The 17,728-nt window shown below is 50.4% G+C and overlaps 1 protein-coding gene across 4 annotated transcripts in view; it reads left to right on the forward strand.

Annotated features, from left to right (window-relative positions):
- TSEN2 (tRNA splicing endonuclease subunit 2) overlaps positions 1-17,728 on the forward strand; it is a 270,669-nt gene that overhangs the window by 148,102 nt on the left and 104,839 nt on the right. For all 4 annotated transcript variants that reach the window (XM_069643934.1, XM_069643933.1, XM_069643935.1 and 1 more), the window contains one exon: positions 434-572. In XM_069643934.1, the coding sequence (XP_069500035.1) occupies positions 434-572 (139 nt within the window). The remainder of the gene's footprint in view (positions 1-433; positions 573-17,728) is intronic.

Below are 17,728 nucleotides of genomic sequence, written 5' to 3' on the forward strand. Positions count from 1 at the left end.
CTGAGGACAAAGAATGTAGTTTGTTGCATACTTGCTCCCTTTGACAGTCCACTTAAGAAGAGTCCACTGAATGGGTCAAACTGTCCCCTTCTTAGGGAGTAGGACCAGCTCCAGGCTAAGACACGGCTGATTAACAAATGAGGCTATGGTGTCCTTGCTTGCTATTTTGCCCTTTGTTCAATTTGGCTCATTCATTTATAACTCTGTAGAATTGTATTCAAGCAAGTATTTAGTTTATATTCAATATATTAATAGTGAATTGGGGGGAAACTGTACATGCTGAAATAATGAATATAGGTTAAAGTATACCATACCATAGAGTATATGCGTTGCGCAAGCAACGCCTATTTTTGCATTTTTCATGTGTGGTATTCAGAATTACTGAAGTATCTTTCAAATGCACTTAAAGCATGCTCTGTTCATGTTAATTTAGGAACCTCTGCCTATTCTAAAACTTTGGGAAGTGTTCAATGAAGTGGATCCCAGTTTCAGGCCTACATACATGGCATATCACTACTTCAGGAGTAAGGGCTGGGTGCCCAAAGTCGGACTGAAATACGGGACTGATCTCTGTAAGTAGAACACTAGACATGGTTGTCCTGTAACGCTTTGTTGTTGGTTTTCTGAAAATTGAGGAAGGAGGGAGACAATGTGACTTGTGTTGGTCAATGTCTGTTTCAGCTTTACATTTCAGGGAAATTAATTCATCAGTGATTCATTCTCGAATGTTTGTAAATTACTTGTGCACCACATTCTTTTGTAGATTTGTGACGATGATGGTGTCCTGTGCCTAGAGCGGAGGATGACACGAGGGAGCTCGAAAGCCGGACTATCAGAGCTCTTAGGATGGTGCGGAGAGCCACCTTGAGGCCGACAAGATTCCCAGAGCCCTCCCTTGTCACAATACCTCCTTTATCAACTACATGGAGAGTACTAGGTTACTGAACAGAGGATAGCTTCCCAGTCCGCCATGTAGCCCTTGATACCCATGAAAAAACCCTGAGCTGGCGCTGTGGCCCTATATGAGAAACACGCTCATTGACTGGTGTTCACTGCCACAGAGCCTGGACTCCACATAAGACATTCACAGCACAAGTGTAACCACTTGTTCCCGTTTTGTGTGCTTCTTGACACTACTGGAGATCAGGGTTAAAGCTGAGTCGACTATATAGTACCCCCTACCATATGAAAATGCCCAGGACTGTGCACCCCTTAACATGTGATCATATATTTGTGTGTGCAGTGCCTTCACCTAATCATTGAACAGCAGTAGGACCTCAACCTTTTTATTTAATTAACACAGTAAGTCTCATGTACAACTCCGTAAGGACTGCAAGAAATGTCTATGGCTAACTTTGTTTCCTCATGAAGTCTCAGCAGTTGAACAAATAAAAATTATATTAGCATGTTAGATTAATGTGGAATAACACGCCGTGATAAATCAAAAGGTGACTGCACTCCCATTTTTCTACTTTCTGCCTGGCACCTGTTAAGATACCAAGGATTTCTATAGGTCATTCATTTATCAAGACTTCCAATTGGACAACACTGCCCCGTGCCCTCCTAAGCTTGGCAAGGAAGACTGCACCATTTGGGATGAGGGGCTATTTAAAAAACATCAATTGTCCACCTTGGTTGCATGAGGGACAGCACACCTCCTTTGGTCTCACAATGGAGAACACTAGTTAAGATGCACCGTGATAAGGTGTCACTAATATTAACATACTTTCTCCAGCATTGGATCTTTCATGGATTCACATGCTTAGAATATTCCCCGTCGTCAGGCTGGGAATCCCCGGTACATTATATAGACCCTTTCCCGTAGGAAAACTTTTTCGACGCTTATGCGTCCTATCCACCTCGTTTTGTATCATGCGTGCCCGCACCGTCAGGACGTCATGATATAAATACAGGCCCCGCCCCCGCGCTCCCTCAGATTTCAACCGTCTTTCAAAGTAGTGGGATCCTTGTGTCTACTACTAGTGAAAACTAGGTTGTTGTTTTCTGTTTCGCTTCGGCGAAGTTCAAATTCTGGAGAATTATGTCTGGTAAAGCGTTATTTCGCCCGTGTGCAACATGTGGCCTCAAAAAAGTTTATGAAGGAGACGGCCACATGAACTGTATCTACTGTCTCCACCCGCACCACACGGCGGATACATGTGAGATATGCCAGGGTTTCTCTCAAAAAACCCTTAAGGACCGTAAAAGAAGGCTGGTCGACTGGCTTAATGACGGAGCGGGTGCCTACCCGGCTTCGGAAGTTGGCTCCACGGCCTCCAGGAGCAAGTCGGAGCCTCCATCGAAAAAGGTACGGCCAGCGGAAATTCGCACCGCGGACAAGCATAAGGGGAAACATGCTGGATCTTCCTCATCACATAAAAAGCCCTCCTCCTCCTCATCTAAGACGGAGAGGCTAGCGCTGTCAAAATCCTCCTCAGGGGACCGTCCCAGGTCTTCCATGAGTCGGGATGCTTCAGCCGGGAAGTCGGCATCGAAATCGACGACGAAGTCTAAGGGCTCGACGACGACGACGTGCTCGTCGACCTCAGTGTCATTGACGATGCCTATTACCGTTCAGGCAGCAGCGGTTGGGATTCCTTCGTCGACGGAGACTCAGTCTATGGCTTGGCTGCCAGAAGTCTATGACCCGATCCCCCCTGAGGTCTTACTGCAGCCAGACACGGCATGCTCGGCGGAAGGAGAAGGCGACACGGTTCTGCAGCCATCGGATTTAGGCTTACGGCCTTCCACGTCGACGACGACGACGATGAGTGCGAGCGGGGGTATGGTACCTATATCATCCACGCTATTGACTCCCCAGACGGTTTTGTCTCTGGATGTGCTTAATACTCTTCAGAAGCTCCTGCAACGGCTGGATACACAGTTCCCTCAACCTGGGACGTCATCGTCACTTTTTTCTGTACCTTCCGTCGACGAGCAAACTTGTACGGCTCGCTCGACGACTAAACACCCATCGGCTCCCCAGGTGGTAAAAGATCGTCCTCAAGCTCAAGAGGAGGGTGAGTTGTCGGAGTCCGACTCTCTACCGGGTGACTCGGGGTCAGACATCTCCCTGTCACCGTCGAGGGACCCAACATGGAATTCGGATGTAGAGTTAGAGTCTACGAGGAGCCAGACACAGCCATCTCCCCCGGATGATGTGGGAGCCTTCCATGCAATGATGGGAAAAGCTTGTTCCGAGTTCGGCTTGATTCCTGAGGAGCAGAAGAAAGACTGTTTCCTTTTTGACCACATGGGTCAAAGGAGAAAATCGGTATTTGCCATCCCAATCCTGGACCACGTGTGGCAAGAAGGTCTCAAGACGATGCGCCATCCGTTCTCGGAGCCAGCCATAAAGGGACGGATCGAGAAAAAGTTTAAAGCTCCGGAGTCCACTCCAAAATGTCTAACATCACAGCCTCTGTCTGACTCGGTGGTGTCGGCGGCAGCGGCTAGGAAGGCCAGGGTACAGCAAAAATGTTCAACGCCACCGGAAAGCGAGGCTAGGAGGCAGGACGCCTTTGGAAAAAAGGTGCTCTCGGTCGGAGCGACGACAGTAAGAGCAGCCAATTCCTTAGCGATCGTGTCACGATATGATAGAGAAATGTGGCACAAACTAGCCCCTATTCTAGAACACCTGCCAGACGAACACCGGAAAGCAGCTATGTTACTGGTGCGGGATGGCGAAGAGGCCTCGAACCACGCTATTAATATCGCAGTTGACCTAGCAGAGTCTGGCTTCAAACAAATCAACCATGGAGTAGTGCTTCGTCGACAAGCGTGGCTCAAATGTACTACTTTCCGTCCTGAAGTCCAGTAAAAAGTCCTTGACATGCCATGCGAAGGGGAACACCTGTTTGGCGAAAAGGTTGATGAAGCGTTGAAAGGGATGAAAGAAGACACGGATACAGCTAGGTCCCTCGGCGCCCTTCAAACGGGTAGAAACTTTCGCTCCTTTCGCCCCTTCAGGGGTGCTTCTGGAAACTCCCGCTTTGGAGCCTCGAGGGACCGTGGATTTAACAGGCCCTCGTACTCTTCACAAGGGTTCAGACGAGCGTACCAGTCGGCACGTAGAAGCAGGGACTATCAAGCCTCCAGGCGGCGAGGCTCGGGTCCGTCGTCGACGAAGAACAAGCAAACCAGCAACCAATGACGGCCTTCGGAACGTCCTGGGGGGTCGAGTCTCATCACTTCGACCGATGGAAATGCATCACCACAGATCGATGGGTTCTAGACACGATTCGCATGGGTCATGCGCTACAATTCAAAGGCAAGCCTCCGCGTCTTCCTCCTTTATTCTCGACACAGCCCCACCTCCGAATCCTACGACAAGAGGCGGCGCTTATGTTGCGAAAAGGGGCGGTAGAGAGAGTTCCTGTGTCACAGGAAGGACAAAGAGTTTATTCCAGGTTCTTTGTTGTCAAAAAGCCAAACGGCAAATGGAGGCCCATTCTCGACCTGAGGGTTCTCAACAAGTGGCTAAAGAGCCTAAAATTCAAAATGCTAAAGCTCCAAGAGGTTATCAGGTCGGTGCAACCCATGGATTATCTATCATCACTAGACCTTCAAGATGCTTATTTTCACATCCCAATACGCCCACGACACAGGAGATATATTTAAGGTTCGTCGTCGGGAAGAAGCATTTTCAGTTCAAGGTCCTCCCGTTTGGGCTCAAGTCCTCCCCCAGGACGTTCACCAAGTGCTTGTCCCCTATAGCGGCCCATTTAAGAAAGGATGGTCACCATGTCTATCCATATCTAGACGACTGGCTGATCAGAGGTTCGTCCAAGAAACAGACGCAAGACAGTCTAAGGGCCACAATGTCCCTCTTACAGGATCTGGGCTTCGCAATAAACTTCAACAAGTCCTCCGTAGAGCCTTCGAGGACCTTGGTCTTTCTAGGAGCGGAGTTTCATACACACACAAGCCTGGTGAGACCATCCAGCGAAAGAATTCAGAAACTTCAAAGCAAGGCATCGGAATGGGGAGGCGGTACCAAGGTTTCAGTGCGCAAGTACATGTCCCTGCTAGGGACCATGTCGTCCTGCATTCCACTGATAAACAACTGCCGTCTGTTTATGAGACCTTGCCAGGAATTTCTAGCGGACCGTTGGGCGCAGAGCCGAGGTCGCTGGTCCGACAGACTGGTCGTCGACGAACAACTAGTTCAAGCACTCTGCTGGTGGAGAGTGTCTACTCATCTAACAAAAGGAATGCCTCTACTGGAACCAGAGTTCCAAAAGACGGTGGTGACGGATGCATCGCTAAGTGGATGGGGAGCTCATCTGGATGCGCTACAGGTACAAGGCCAGTGGTCGTTGCAGGAGTCCTCCCTGCATATCAACCTGCTAGAACTGAGAGCAGTGCGATGGGCTCTGAAATCTTTTCTTCCTCAACTGAGGGACTCGGTGGTGCGTGTCATGACACAACACCACTACAATGTTCTACTTGAGGAAACAAGGAGGGACACGCTCCAGGTCCCTATCGACGGAGGCACAGAAAATCTGGCATTGGGCCCTGCAACACAACATACAAATCTTAGCGTTCCACCTACCAGGCGTGAGAAACGTGGAAGCCGATGCCCTCAGCAGAGAAATGAACGAAGTTCACGAATGGGTGCTGAACGACCAACATCTACAACAAGTATTCAAGAAATGGGGACACCCTTCCATAGACTTGTTTGCGACGAAGAACAACAGGAAATGCCATCAGTACGCAAGCAGATGGCCTCAGCAGGGCTCACTGGGGGATGCGTTCTCCTTCCCATGGACGAACAAATTCCTGTACGCATTCCCTCCATTTCCCCTTTTACGGAGGACTTTGCAATGGATCCTCAGGTACCCATGTCGGGTAATTCTGGTGGCCCCGTACTGGGCCGGACAGGTGTGGTTTTCAGACCTGCTACACTTAGCGGTGGCGGAACCGATGAGATTCCAGAAGACCCCCGACCTTCTGTCTCGACAGGAGGGTGTCGTTTGGCATCACGACCCGGACAGCCTCAAGTTGACGGCCTGGCTCCTGACTTCGCCGAATTTGGTCGGCTAACGATTCCGGAGGACTGTCGGCGTATCCTGCAAGCGGCAAGAGCACCTTCCACAAACGCCTCATACGCGTACAAATGGAGGAGTTTCTGTCAATGGTGTGAGGATCAACCAGGTTTGGCCCCGCAATCGATTAAGCTGGAACAGATCCTTCCATACTTGCTGTTCTTAGCTCAAAAGGGCCTGTCGGTATCGTCAATAAAAGTACACCTAGCAGCCATTTCCAGGTTTACTCGTCAACGGCATTCGGCACCATTGTTCAGCGACCGCCTGATTAAGCACTTCCTTAAAGGCCTCTTTCGGAGTTTCCCTCCAGAGAAGAAATTTCCGCCAGAGTGGAGCCTCAATCTGGTCTTAACGTCTCTTATGAAGCCTCCTTTTGAGCCAATGTCATCATCGTCTCTAAAGTTTTTGTCGTGGAAATTGGCCTTCCTGGTGGCCATCACTTCAGCCCGACGTATTTCAGAAGTTCAGGCTCTAATGGTAGACCCACCATACTTACGATTTTTCAAGAACAAGGTAGTCCTAGCCACTAACCCGCAGTTCATACCAAAGCTCCTTCGGTGTTCCATAAACACTCCTCTATTGTGTTGCCTACGTTTTTTCCGGAGCCATGCTCGGGAGCGGAGCGCATGCTACACACATTGGATGTAAAAAGGGCTCTCAAGTTTTATCATCATCGTACGCAACCGTTCAGAGAAACGAGACAGCTGTTCGTGGCCTATGGTTTGGGTGCTAAAGGAAAAGCCATTTCGAAGCAAGGACTGTCGAGATGGGTGTCATCTACCATTTCGTACTGCCATTCCAGGGCAGGGAAGCCTCTTCTACGACGACCAAGAGCTCACTCAACTAGAGCAGCGGCATCGTCGACGGCACTGTGGGCCGGAGTCCCTCTGGGGGACATCTGCATGGCGGCTACCTGGGCGGCTACACACACCTTTACCCGCCATTACTGCCTGTCGCAGCAACATGCCGAAGATACCCGGATGGGACAGGCGGTGCTTCGACACCTATTCCAATAAGGTAAGCCCCGGCTGAGGGGTTGCATCCTATGGAATTTATGACTGTATGTGGTTCGTTTTCCTATGTTAACGATTACTGATGTATACATGATCATAGGGAACGGGCTTTGCGAACAAAGTATATGGGTTTGCACACACGCCTCCTCTTTGGGGGTGGTACTGCTATGTAATCTATTCTAAGCATGTGAAACCATGAAAGATCCAATGCTGGAGAAGGGAATAGTTTCTTACCTGTAACTCCATTTCTCCAGCATTGGTATCTTTCATGGATTCACATGCGCCCACCTGCCTCCCCTGAACATGCAAACCGGTTCCCCCACTACTTTGGGGGCCGAAATCTGAGGGAGCGCGGGGCCTGTATTTATATCATGACGTCCTGACGGTGCGGGCACGCATGATACAAAACGAGGTGGATAGGACGCATAAGCGTCGAAAAAGTTTTCCTACGGGAAAGGGTCTATATAATGTACCGGGGATTCCCAGCCTGACGATGAGGAATATTCTAAGCATGTGAATCCATGAAAGATACCAATGCTGGAGAAATGGAGTTACAGGTAAGAAACTATTCCCTAACCTCACCATATTGCTCCTGTCACAATATGATTTGGGAGCCACTGGAATTTCTTTCTTGTAGGGTGGGTGCCATCCCTCACTTAATTTCTACACACACTTTTTAGATTACCCATGCCCTACTATGTCAGTCTGTCTCATCAATACATAATGATGTCCAACACCTTTCCTCGGTGCCTCACCCATGCCTAAGCACATGTGCCAGCCCCTCTCCAGGCACCGCTGTCATTATGTCTTGATCAGATAATGGCAGTTTTCTTATGTTTTTTTTCATGTCCCCTTAATGGGGAGGGTAGAATCTGAGTGAATCCTAGATCTGGGACTACTCCGTCAGGGACTCTGTTTGGAACTTCACTCCGCAGAAGACCTGTCTGTTCTTTCACTGCCTCTCACATTCTCATCAATCACAGCCTTTTCTTCTGTGTGCTGTCATACGTCCTCAGTCATTGGCTCAGTCAACTGTCAGTGGGGAAAAATGTATTCCTTTGTAGACTTCATGGGGACACCATGCTGTAACTACTGCCAGACCCTTGTCACTGCAGTGCAGACACACCCACCCAACCAATGAACAACCAGCATCACATCACATCACATCACGTTGAGAATGACTGATCCAAAAGCTTCACCCATTAGATTCCAGGCATCGTTTTGCCAATTTACTGGCCTAGTAAACAGAGACCGCATTCAGAGCCCATTAGGTGACATTTCGAAGGGGGAGGGGTTGTTAGAGAAACTTCAAGACTGAGAAACAATGTTCCCCAGGAAGCCGCTTACCATTGCCAGGAAGACACTGTTCAGGGAAACATTGTGCTGGAGTACGCGGCGTAGCTGGAGCAGTCTATGTATCACAGAGAGCAGCCGTGGAAATGTCACAAGAGGCAGGACTTCAGCCTGACCTCAGAATGGCCACCAGCAATTCAACAGCTAACTGCAATGATACGGGTGAGACAGATTACCAACTTAAATTGCAGAAAGTAAAGGAGGGTCAACGGGGCCTGTTAGACATGATATGTTGTAAGGAACTCCTGGTGGCCACAGTAAAGACGGACACAAGTCATCACAGTTCAAGGGTGTTTATTGAACCTCATAATGGGTGAGATGAACGCCTAATCTAAATCTAAGATGTGAGCAAGCTACGACCATCCAATAATAAGACAGTCCTAGTGGCATCTTGTCAAATAAAAAGGGCCTATACTAAAAAACCTGTTGCCAATCCTTACTACCAGTTACAAAAAAAGAGTGTGGGATAGTGGTCACAAGAAAAGAAAGAAGTGATCTCAAAATAAGTCAGGATGGTATGGCTGGGTCTCTCTTCCCCCACATTTGAGGCTCGGGACAAGGCTGGACTCTCAAGCACAGCACACTCCTGGGCCTCGAAAGCAGGAGGTTCACAGTTCAGGTCCACGATATCAAAACCCCTTTAGAGGCCAAGTCTCTTTCCTACAAAAGTTTCTGGTCATAGAAGTTTTACTGATTCAAAGTAACAACCAAACAAAAGTCGGTAATTGTTCTTCACCGCTGAGAACTCCCTCTACCGGGCTTGGATCCTCCTTACAAAAACGGGCCTTCCTCCGTCGGGTTCATTACGGCCTTTCTTCAACACTTTTCATATGTTCCTAATATAGTTCATGTTGTGCTCAGTTTTATAATAAAGCTCAGTTTCTTTCTCTTTAACTTTCGTTCGGCATCCCTCTGTCGGGTTAACACTTGCCAAGTATCACAGTTCACAATCGTAGTGGAAAGCAGGGTTCCCTTCCCCCAGCTTTCCTCTGACAACGGGTCAAAGACTTTCGATTGTATAAGGGATTTGACATGACCCTAATAGGACCACTATGACGCCTCACACCACCCTTTCCTAGGCCTTTCTGGTGGTTGTTGTAGTTTCACAAATAGGCCCCGGTCAGAGACTTTCGAATGAGCGCATAAGTGGCACCGGACCCCTCTGCAGCTGGACCTCACCTGGGGTTTCTTTAACGTTCAAACATCTACCCCGAGGAACTGGATTCAAAAGGGATGACCGTGCGCTTGCCACCTCGACGACCGATCTCCGGGGACCAGCAGATGAGACACTTTCAGGTTTCTCACAATGGTCTTTGGACCACATTGCCTGGACTGCCCCTACAAGAGACTGCCCAGGAAAGCCCACCCAGAAAAGACTGTGCCACAAGAGAAGGGCAGGCAGATTGCATTGGTGCAGAGGTTATTCTATTATGTGATCAGTTGGGGTTGGATATGAAAAAGTGTCTGCCTGGAGGGAGTGTGGAGGACTTCATCTGTAGGCTTCGGGTGGGGGAGGAGGCGAGAGGTGTGCACAAGAAGAGGGTGAAGCAGGGTTCGGTGGTCTTATGGAGGAGGAGCCTCCAGCAGGCTGGCAAATGACAGAACTGATTACCGATGTCCCTACAAAGGACTAGAAGCTACTGAATCAAGTCTGTTGTTGGGGCTGGTGGCAGGTACCAGGAGCCAGCAGACAACGTACTGCATCGAGAAATGGAGGAGGAGGAGGAGGAGGAAGAAGAAAGCAAAGAGTGCTTTTGTGGGATGAAAGGAGTGAGTGTGCGGATGAGGAACCATCTACATTACCTGAGCATTATGCAAAGGGGACACTCTTCCGCATGGTTGTCTGTGAAATCAAGTAGACTGCTGTATACAAAGTAAAGGGCTGGGCACTATACCTTTTGTGTGCACAACTGTGGAATGTCCTTCTAAAACCTTGAGCCTGTCGAGACCAAGAAATGAGCTGAGAACTATATCCCCAGAAGTAAGGTGGGCATTATATCGCAGGCAGTTTATAAGAACCGTATTCAGCGCTTGTTTAGTTAGATTTTCATATTTATGCTAAATCTCCCTCACCTGTGAGACCTCAGCACTTTTTGCTGGACTTGTGGATTATTTTTCTATGTTCCTGAGTGACTGGAAAGCTTTTCCCCAACTCATCCTTTCTTTTACTCTTTCCATGGAAGTCATTTTTGTGACACTCCATGCTTTATTTTTGGAATCCTACTTTTCTATAACATTTTGGGCATCTACATTTTATTATTGCAGCACACTGTACTTTCTGTACAGTGTTGTTGGGGAGCCCCTTGGGTTTAGGTCCCTTCTCTTGAGATCCTTGTATTCCCCCAGGTTGAAGGATACTTTCTATGCTTTCTACAATTCCCATTCTAAGATCAGCGCACCCCATCTTATGTGGAGTGCTGAGGTTACATAGTACCCCCTTCCTCACTGGTTCTGTAACATTTCTGTTAGTCCTTTGTTTAACTTGCAGAACACATGTTCTCAAGGGTAGAGAGAGAGAGAGATGTTTATCCTCTCTACATTTTACATTGTGAGATAACATTGTGAGATCAGCACACCCACCTTATGTGGAGTACTGAGGAGATCCACTGTATCCCATTTCTCACTGCACCTGTAACATTTCTGTTACAGTGATAAGCATGCCTTTATGGCTGGTGGCAGTGGACATGTTCTACACACTTTTCTGTGAGTTTTACTCGCAGGCTGTCTACCCAGCTGCGGTAATGCACACAAGGGTCCCCATATATCTAGAATGGTGGCTGTATTCTTTTTTCACCATTTTTCATGTGCTTGTCCTTTTGCTGTCCTGGGAGGGGGAGGTCCTGGTTTGATAGGTCTTCAGCGAGACTACTTTGTGTAACCAGCAGATGTTCGAGTGTCGGCAAAGACCGGAAACGAGGGAGGAGTCTGAAACATATCGGTCCTTTTGTCTTCTGGCATACCTGCCTAGAACCAGCCCTAACCTGGAAGGCTGGCTCTGCCGAAAGGACAGCCACTCCCCAAAGTTTGAATTTAGCATGTGTGCTGATTGGCTGGGTTCCTGGACAAATGTCATGGATCTAGAAGCTGAAGAAAAAATCGACAATGGAGCTGAATCCGATGACTAAGAGAAGGCGGCTGTAGCTGATTCCAAAAATCTGCCTCTGAGAAAACTCATGCCCTAAATTAGGGAAGGACTTCTAAAGTATTACTAAGTTATTTACTTACATTTTAATTGGTTCCACTATTCTAAAAAGTCATGTTGGTGTAACTGTATGTTCCTGAAACAGAATAAGTTACATATATTGCAGAGTACCTGTAAAGGGTTAGGAGTACAATAGTATTATTCTTAAAACAGTAATTGTAACATAATTGGCTGGGTACTTACTTGCAATGTTAGTAATATAACTATTATTCCTGGAACTGAATAAGTAACACAGTTCACTACCAATAGCGTCTGCCAACCTTAAATTACATACTGTCATTCATTCTCAAATTCTACTAATATGGTTTTACTCCCCTTGAGTTGCATGCTGCAATCCTGATTGTGATTTATACTTTGGTTTACCTACCATAAGTATAGAGTTGTTTTTATATTGTGTTTGACTAAGGGAGTAGTTTCTTACCTGGAACGAGGGCATTGGGTCCTCCGGCGTATTCCATATCTATGACAGGTAATATCCACAGCTGTGCTGCTTCGGAAAATCTTTGGCGTCTGCGTCCTGCGTCGATGCGCCGTCCCCGAGGACCTCCTCCGACTGCCAACGTCATCCGATGTGATAAGTAGGACGCATGACGCCCATAGCCTCAGTTCCGTTTTTTCCGCGAACGTGTTCGCTTCGTGAATCTCGGTACGCCTCGACTCGTTGGAGTTGCTGTTTTCTTTCTCGGTTCGTTGAACCTGTTCGGTTGGTGTGAAGACCTGTTCGTGGCGATGTCTTTCTCATCTTCGACCCCGCGTCTGGGCTTCAAGAACTGCGGGGTCTGTGGGTCCAAGATGTCGGTCACGGACTCGCCTACCTCTGGTGCCTCGGGGAGGCCCACAATACGGACGACTGTGTCGACTGCCAGTCGCTCACTGCGAAGGCCTTGCGAGAACGCAAGAAGAAACTGTCGGTAGGTCGGGTGTCTAAGCCCCGGAAGTCGAGGTCTGCAGGGCTTTCGACCGATGACTCGAGGGGTGAGTTTCCACGTCGTTGTCGGAAGTCCGGTGGGTCTCCTTCCAGGAGTCGGTCTCGCCACTCCTCCGCCTCTTCTAGGCATTCCAGGAAGCGCCGGCATAGGTCGCCTTCCCCGTCCTCTTCCGAGGACTCCGCCCTTCGGTGGGTCGCTTATCCCTCCATGCAAGCGACACCGGAGGAATGGGCTTCCTTCGGGAAGCAGGTGCTAGCGATTCTGGAATCGCAGGGCACCGGTCCGTCTGCGCCTCCGAGTGGGGTCGGTCGGCACCAGTCGAGAGACGCCGCTCGTGCGCCTTCGGGCTCGGGTGGTCGGCACAGCTCACGGGAGAGGTCCCGCTCGGACAAGGGTAGCCATTCTCGCCATGCCCATTCCATGTCCCGGTCCTCGACGCGCTCGAGACCGCGTGATCCTGTGCTGTCTTCGAAGAAGACGTCGGCACCCAGGTTGTCGAGAGACACGCTCGGAGCTCCGGCTTCGAGGACTGTCGACGCCGCAGATGCTGGAAGCGTTGCAGCTGATGTTGACGCCGATTCGCTCGACGTCAACGTCTTTTTTGTCAACGCCGGCGCCGACTCGGTCGGCGCCCTCGACACCTTTTGAGGCGGTGGTGTCGGAGGGGCCCCGTGGCACGGGGTTTGCCCCTAAAAAGGCTACTGCTAAGGTCCGGCACTGCTTTGGTCCGCAGAGGTCTTCCTCTCCCCGCCTGGAGTACATTTCAGAGGGTGATGAAGGCTCTTGATAGCAGCCTGGTTCCGGTTACGGTTACGGATGACCTTATCTCGGGCCATAGTCAGTTTGATGACCTGAGGCAGTCGCTGCATGATGACAGTGGACTGGACACCTCTCCGGAGGTGGAGTTTTGTCGGCCGGAGCCTGGCACTCATGCCGATTAGTCATATCGGCGCCTTATGTCTCGGGTTACAGAGTACTTGGGTTGGTCAGCTCCCCCAGGGGAGTTCGTTCAGGATGATCTCACGGACATCCTTGATCTCGGTCCACCCACTGACCCGGTTTTGCCTTTTCATATGGCTTTGCAGAGAAGGATGGCGGCGGCTTGGACTGCTCCGGAGAGTCTCCCGGCAGTGGGCAAGTCTTTGTCTCGAAAATACCGTCCAGCCAGTAGCGACCCCTGCTACTTGTCTAGGCACCCCACCCCGGAGAGTTTGGTGGTGCAGGCGGCTACGGCCCCGGCAGAGCAGGCGTCGTATCCTACCATCCCTCCGGATAGGGACGACAAACGTTTTGACGGCTGGGCGAAGAAAGTGTTTTCTTCTGGGGGGTATGGCGCTTCAGGCAGCCAACTCCGTATGTATCTTGTCTCGTTTCACACACACTCTGTGAGAACTGTGTTGCATTAGTGGCTGAACATATTCCCGAAGGGGACGAACGGGATGGTTTCCTTGCTATGGTTCAGGATGGCAAGGATGCCATGTGTGAGGCCGTTCTGTCGGGTTTGGACTTGGCGGATTGTATCAGCCGGTCCATGGCGACGAGCACCATAATGCGCAGGTTTGCGTGGTTGAGGAAGTCTGGGTTCGCTCCTGGTGTGCAGTCCCGGCTCCTCAAAATGCCCTTTGACGGTGAACACCTTTTTGGCAGCAAGGCTCACGAGAGCCTTGAGAGGTTGCAGACCTCCAAAGCTGCAGCGAAGTTGTTGGGCGCTGCAGTTCGCCAACCTCCGCCTTTTCGTCCTAGGGGACAGCAATGGAGGGGAGGTTCCTTCCGCTATTACTCGTCCTTCAGTAAAGCGAGAGGAGCTAGCAGTCAAAGAGGCCATCGTAAGAGTGCCAGAGGTGAAAACAAAGGTACTCGAGGTGCCAAGGCCGCTCGGGCAGTTGCCTCTTTGCCCTCAGGCAACGCTGCAGCCGCTACCACTCAGTCATGAGGCCAGGTCCCATGGTTCGCCGGTTGCGGGAAGGCTGGCGCAGCATCTTGTAGAGTGGCAAGCCATTACTTCGGATGTGTGGGTTCTGGAGATCATAACCCACGGCTACTGTCTTCCTTTTCAGCAGAGGCCTCACGACAATCCACCAGGGAACCTCTCTTTGAAAAGTCCGGATCCGCTCCTTGCGCAGGAAATTCAAGCCCTGCTGGAGAAAGGTGCCATAGAACTGGTGCCTGTAGCGGAGAGGAACAAGGGATGGTATTCCCCTTATTTTTTTATTTCAAAGAAAGACGGGGGATTGAGACCCATCATGGACTTGCGCGGTTTGAACAAACTCCTCAGGAAGGACAAGTTCAAGATGGTGACTTTCTCAAGTCCTCCAGGCCCTTCAACTTCAGGACTGGTTGGTGTCTCTCGACCTCAAGGATGCTTACTTCCATGTGCCGATCCATCCCAAGCACAAGAAGTACCTGAGGTGCGCGGTTGGCGACTTGCACTTTCAGTTTCAGGTCCTGCCGTTTCGGATTGACCTCCGCCCCCAGGGTTTTCACCAAGCTCATGGTGGTGGTGGCAGCGCATCTCGGGAAAGGGGGGATTCATGTCTACCCCTACCTGGACGATTGGTTGATCAGGGGGAGCTCTCCCGAGCAAGTCCTGGATCATCTGTCCGTCACCTGCCACTCGCTTCACAGGCTGGGCTTCTCCCTCAATTTAAAGTCCCATTTGACACCAACACAGTGGCTCCAGTACATCAGAGCAGTGCTCGACACGTCCCTGGGGCAGTGTTTTCCTCCTCAGGTGAGGGCTCTTCACATTCAGCAGATGGTGCACAAGTTTGTTTGCCCAGACTCTCCCAGCGTCCGAGTTCTTGAGACTGCTCGGCCTCATGGCATCCTGCATTCTTCTGGTGCCAGCGGCTCGTCTGCGGATGAGATCTTTGCAGTGGGCACTCAAGCTCCAGTGGTCTCAGTCCTCCGGCAGGCTGTCGGACACTGTTCAGGTGCCGCCCTCGGTAGCCCGGGACCTTCTGTGGTGGGCCATCGAGGGCAATCTGATAAAGGGTGCCCCATTTTGGTTGCCCTTGCCGGAGGTGACGATCGTGACGGACGCATCCCTCACGGGATGGGGAGCTAATGCCAACGAGCTGACAGTCAGCGGTCGTTGGTCTCCGTCGGAATCCAGACTCCATATCAATCTGTTGGAGCTGAGGGCCGTCAGGCTTGCCCTGAAGGCTTTTCTGCCGACTGTGCGCGGGAAGAGTGTCCTGATTCTGACGGACAACACGGTGACCATGCACTACCTCAACAAAAAGGGGAGGGGCAGGGTCACTTCCGCTGTGCAGGGAGGTGATGCAGCTCGAATTCTGGGCCATCCAGCAGGAAGTTACGATCTCGGCAGTTCATCTGGCCGGAGACAACAACGAGACGGCGGACGCTCTGAGCAGGCAGAGCACGATCTCTCACGAGTGGGAGCTGGCTCAGGAGATTCTCCTGGAGATCTTCGCCCTTTGTGGGACCCCTCAAGTGGATCTCTTCGCCTCCAGTGTCAACCGGAAGTGCGAAAGGCTTTGCTTGCAGGAATTTCCTCCGAAAGGAGCCTTAGGAGACGCATTTGTGGTGGAGTGGTCATTCCCACTGCTGTACGCGTTTCCTCCAGTCCCCGTCATCCTGCAAGTGTTGCAGAGGTTACGGAGGTTCGGTTCCCGGATGATCCTCATTGCTCCGGCGTGGGCCGGGAAGAAGTGGTACCCGGACCTTCTAGACTTGTCCATCTGCCCTCCACGTCGTCTTCCCTACCGAGACGATCTGCTCTCACGGGAGGGGGGGGGGTCGGGTTCTCCACCCAGAGGTCAGATCCCTCAGTCTTCATGCTTGGCTTCTGAAAGGTTGAGGTATAAGGATTGGGACCTCCCTGAAGACATGATGGAGGTGTTGCTCTCGGCCAGGCGGCCGGCAACAAAGTCTCTGTACCGTTGCCGTTGGAGAAAGTTCTGCGACTGGTGAAGAGTTCAGAATGTGGATCCTTTTGAATGCGACATTCCCATGGTTTTGTCTTTTTTGCTTTCTTTGGCCCACAGGGGCTTGCAAGTAGGGACCATTAAAGGTTACCTGGCGGCGCTGTCCATATTGAAGCGCTCGTCTGAAGAGTGTTCCTATTTTAAGATTCCTTTAATTTCGCAGTTTTTGAAAGGGCTCACTAATGTGTTCCCTCCGTCACCTTTTCTGGTGCCCGGTTGGGATTTGAACCTTAAGTTTCTTATGGGTGCTCCGTTCGAGCCTTTACATTCCTGCCCTTTAAGGCTGTTAACTCTGAAAACTGTGTTTTTAGTTGCGGTTACTTCTGCTCGCAGAGTGAGTGAGTTACAGGCACTTTCAGTTAAGCCACCCTTCACTGTGTTTCACAAGGACAGGGTTGTCCTTAGAGTTCGTCCTTTTCTTCCGAAGGTGGTTTCGGAATTTCATTTGAGCCAGAAGGTTGTTCTTCCGGCGTTCTATCCTCCTCCACATCCTGGTAAGGAAGAGGAGAGGCTCCATAGGCTTGATCCTAGGAGAGCATTGAGCTTTTATATCTCGCGCATGTCCCGGGTCAGAGTGGACGATCAACTTTTCATTGGTTACGCTGGAAAGCGTTTGGGACAAGCTGTGACGAAACATACTTTGTCTCGTTGGATTATTTTAGCTATCTCCGAGTGTTACCGCTTGGCGGGTAAGGACCCTCCGGCTGGCTTGCGGGCCCATTCTACCAGAGGAGTGGCTGCGTCTACTGCCCTGCAGAGGGGAGTTCCTATTCATCACATCTGTGATGCAGCCACCTGGGCTTCAGTACATACTTTTGTACGTCACTATTCCCTCGATTCCATCAGAGGGCAAGATCTGGCCTTTGGCAAGGCAGTTCTCTATTCCGCAATTTGATTGGGCATGCTAAATTTGTATTCGAAATTCTTTCCCACCTCCTTGCTTGGTACTGCTTTGGGAGTTTGTCATAGATATGGAATATGTCGGAGGACCCAATCCCCTCGAAGAACAAGTTACTTTCTTACCTGGTAACGATCTTTCGATGGGATGGTCCGACGACGTGTTCCATATCGCTCCCTCCCTGCCTTCCCCGCTGCAGAATTTCTTTTGCGATTGCAGCTTGCGTTCCGCAAGGCCATGTGTGTCTGACTGGCAGAAGACTGGTGGCACACGTTCAGGGAAAAAAACTATAACTGAGGCTATGGGCGTCGTGCGTCCTACTTATCACATCGGGTG

The sequence above is a fragment of the Ambystoma mexicanum genome, chromosome 2p (genome assembly GCF_040938575.1).
Source record: "Ambystoma mexicanum isolate Mex_15411 chromosome 2p, UKY_AmexF1_1, whole genome shotgun sequence".
Lineage (NCBI taxonomy): Eukaryota > Metazoa > Chordata > Amphibia > Caudata > Ambystomatidae > Ambystoma > Ambystoma mexicanum.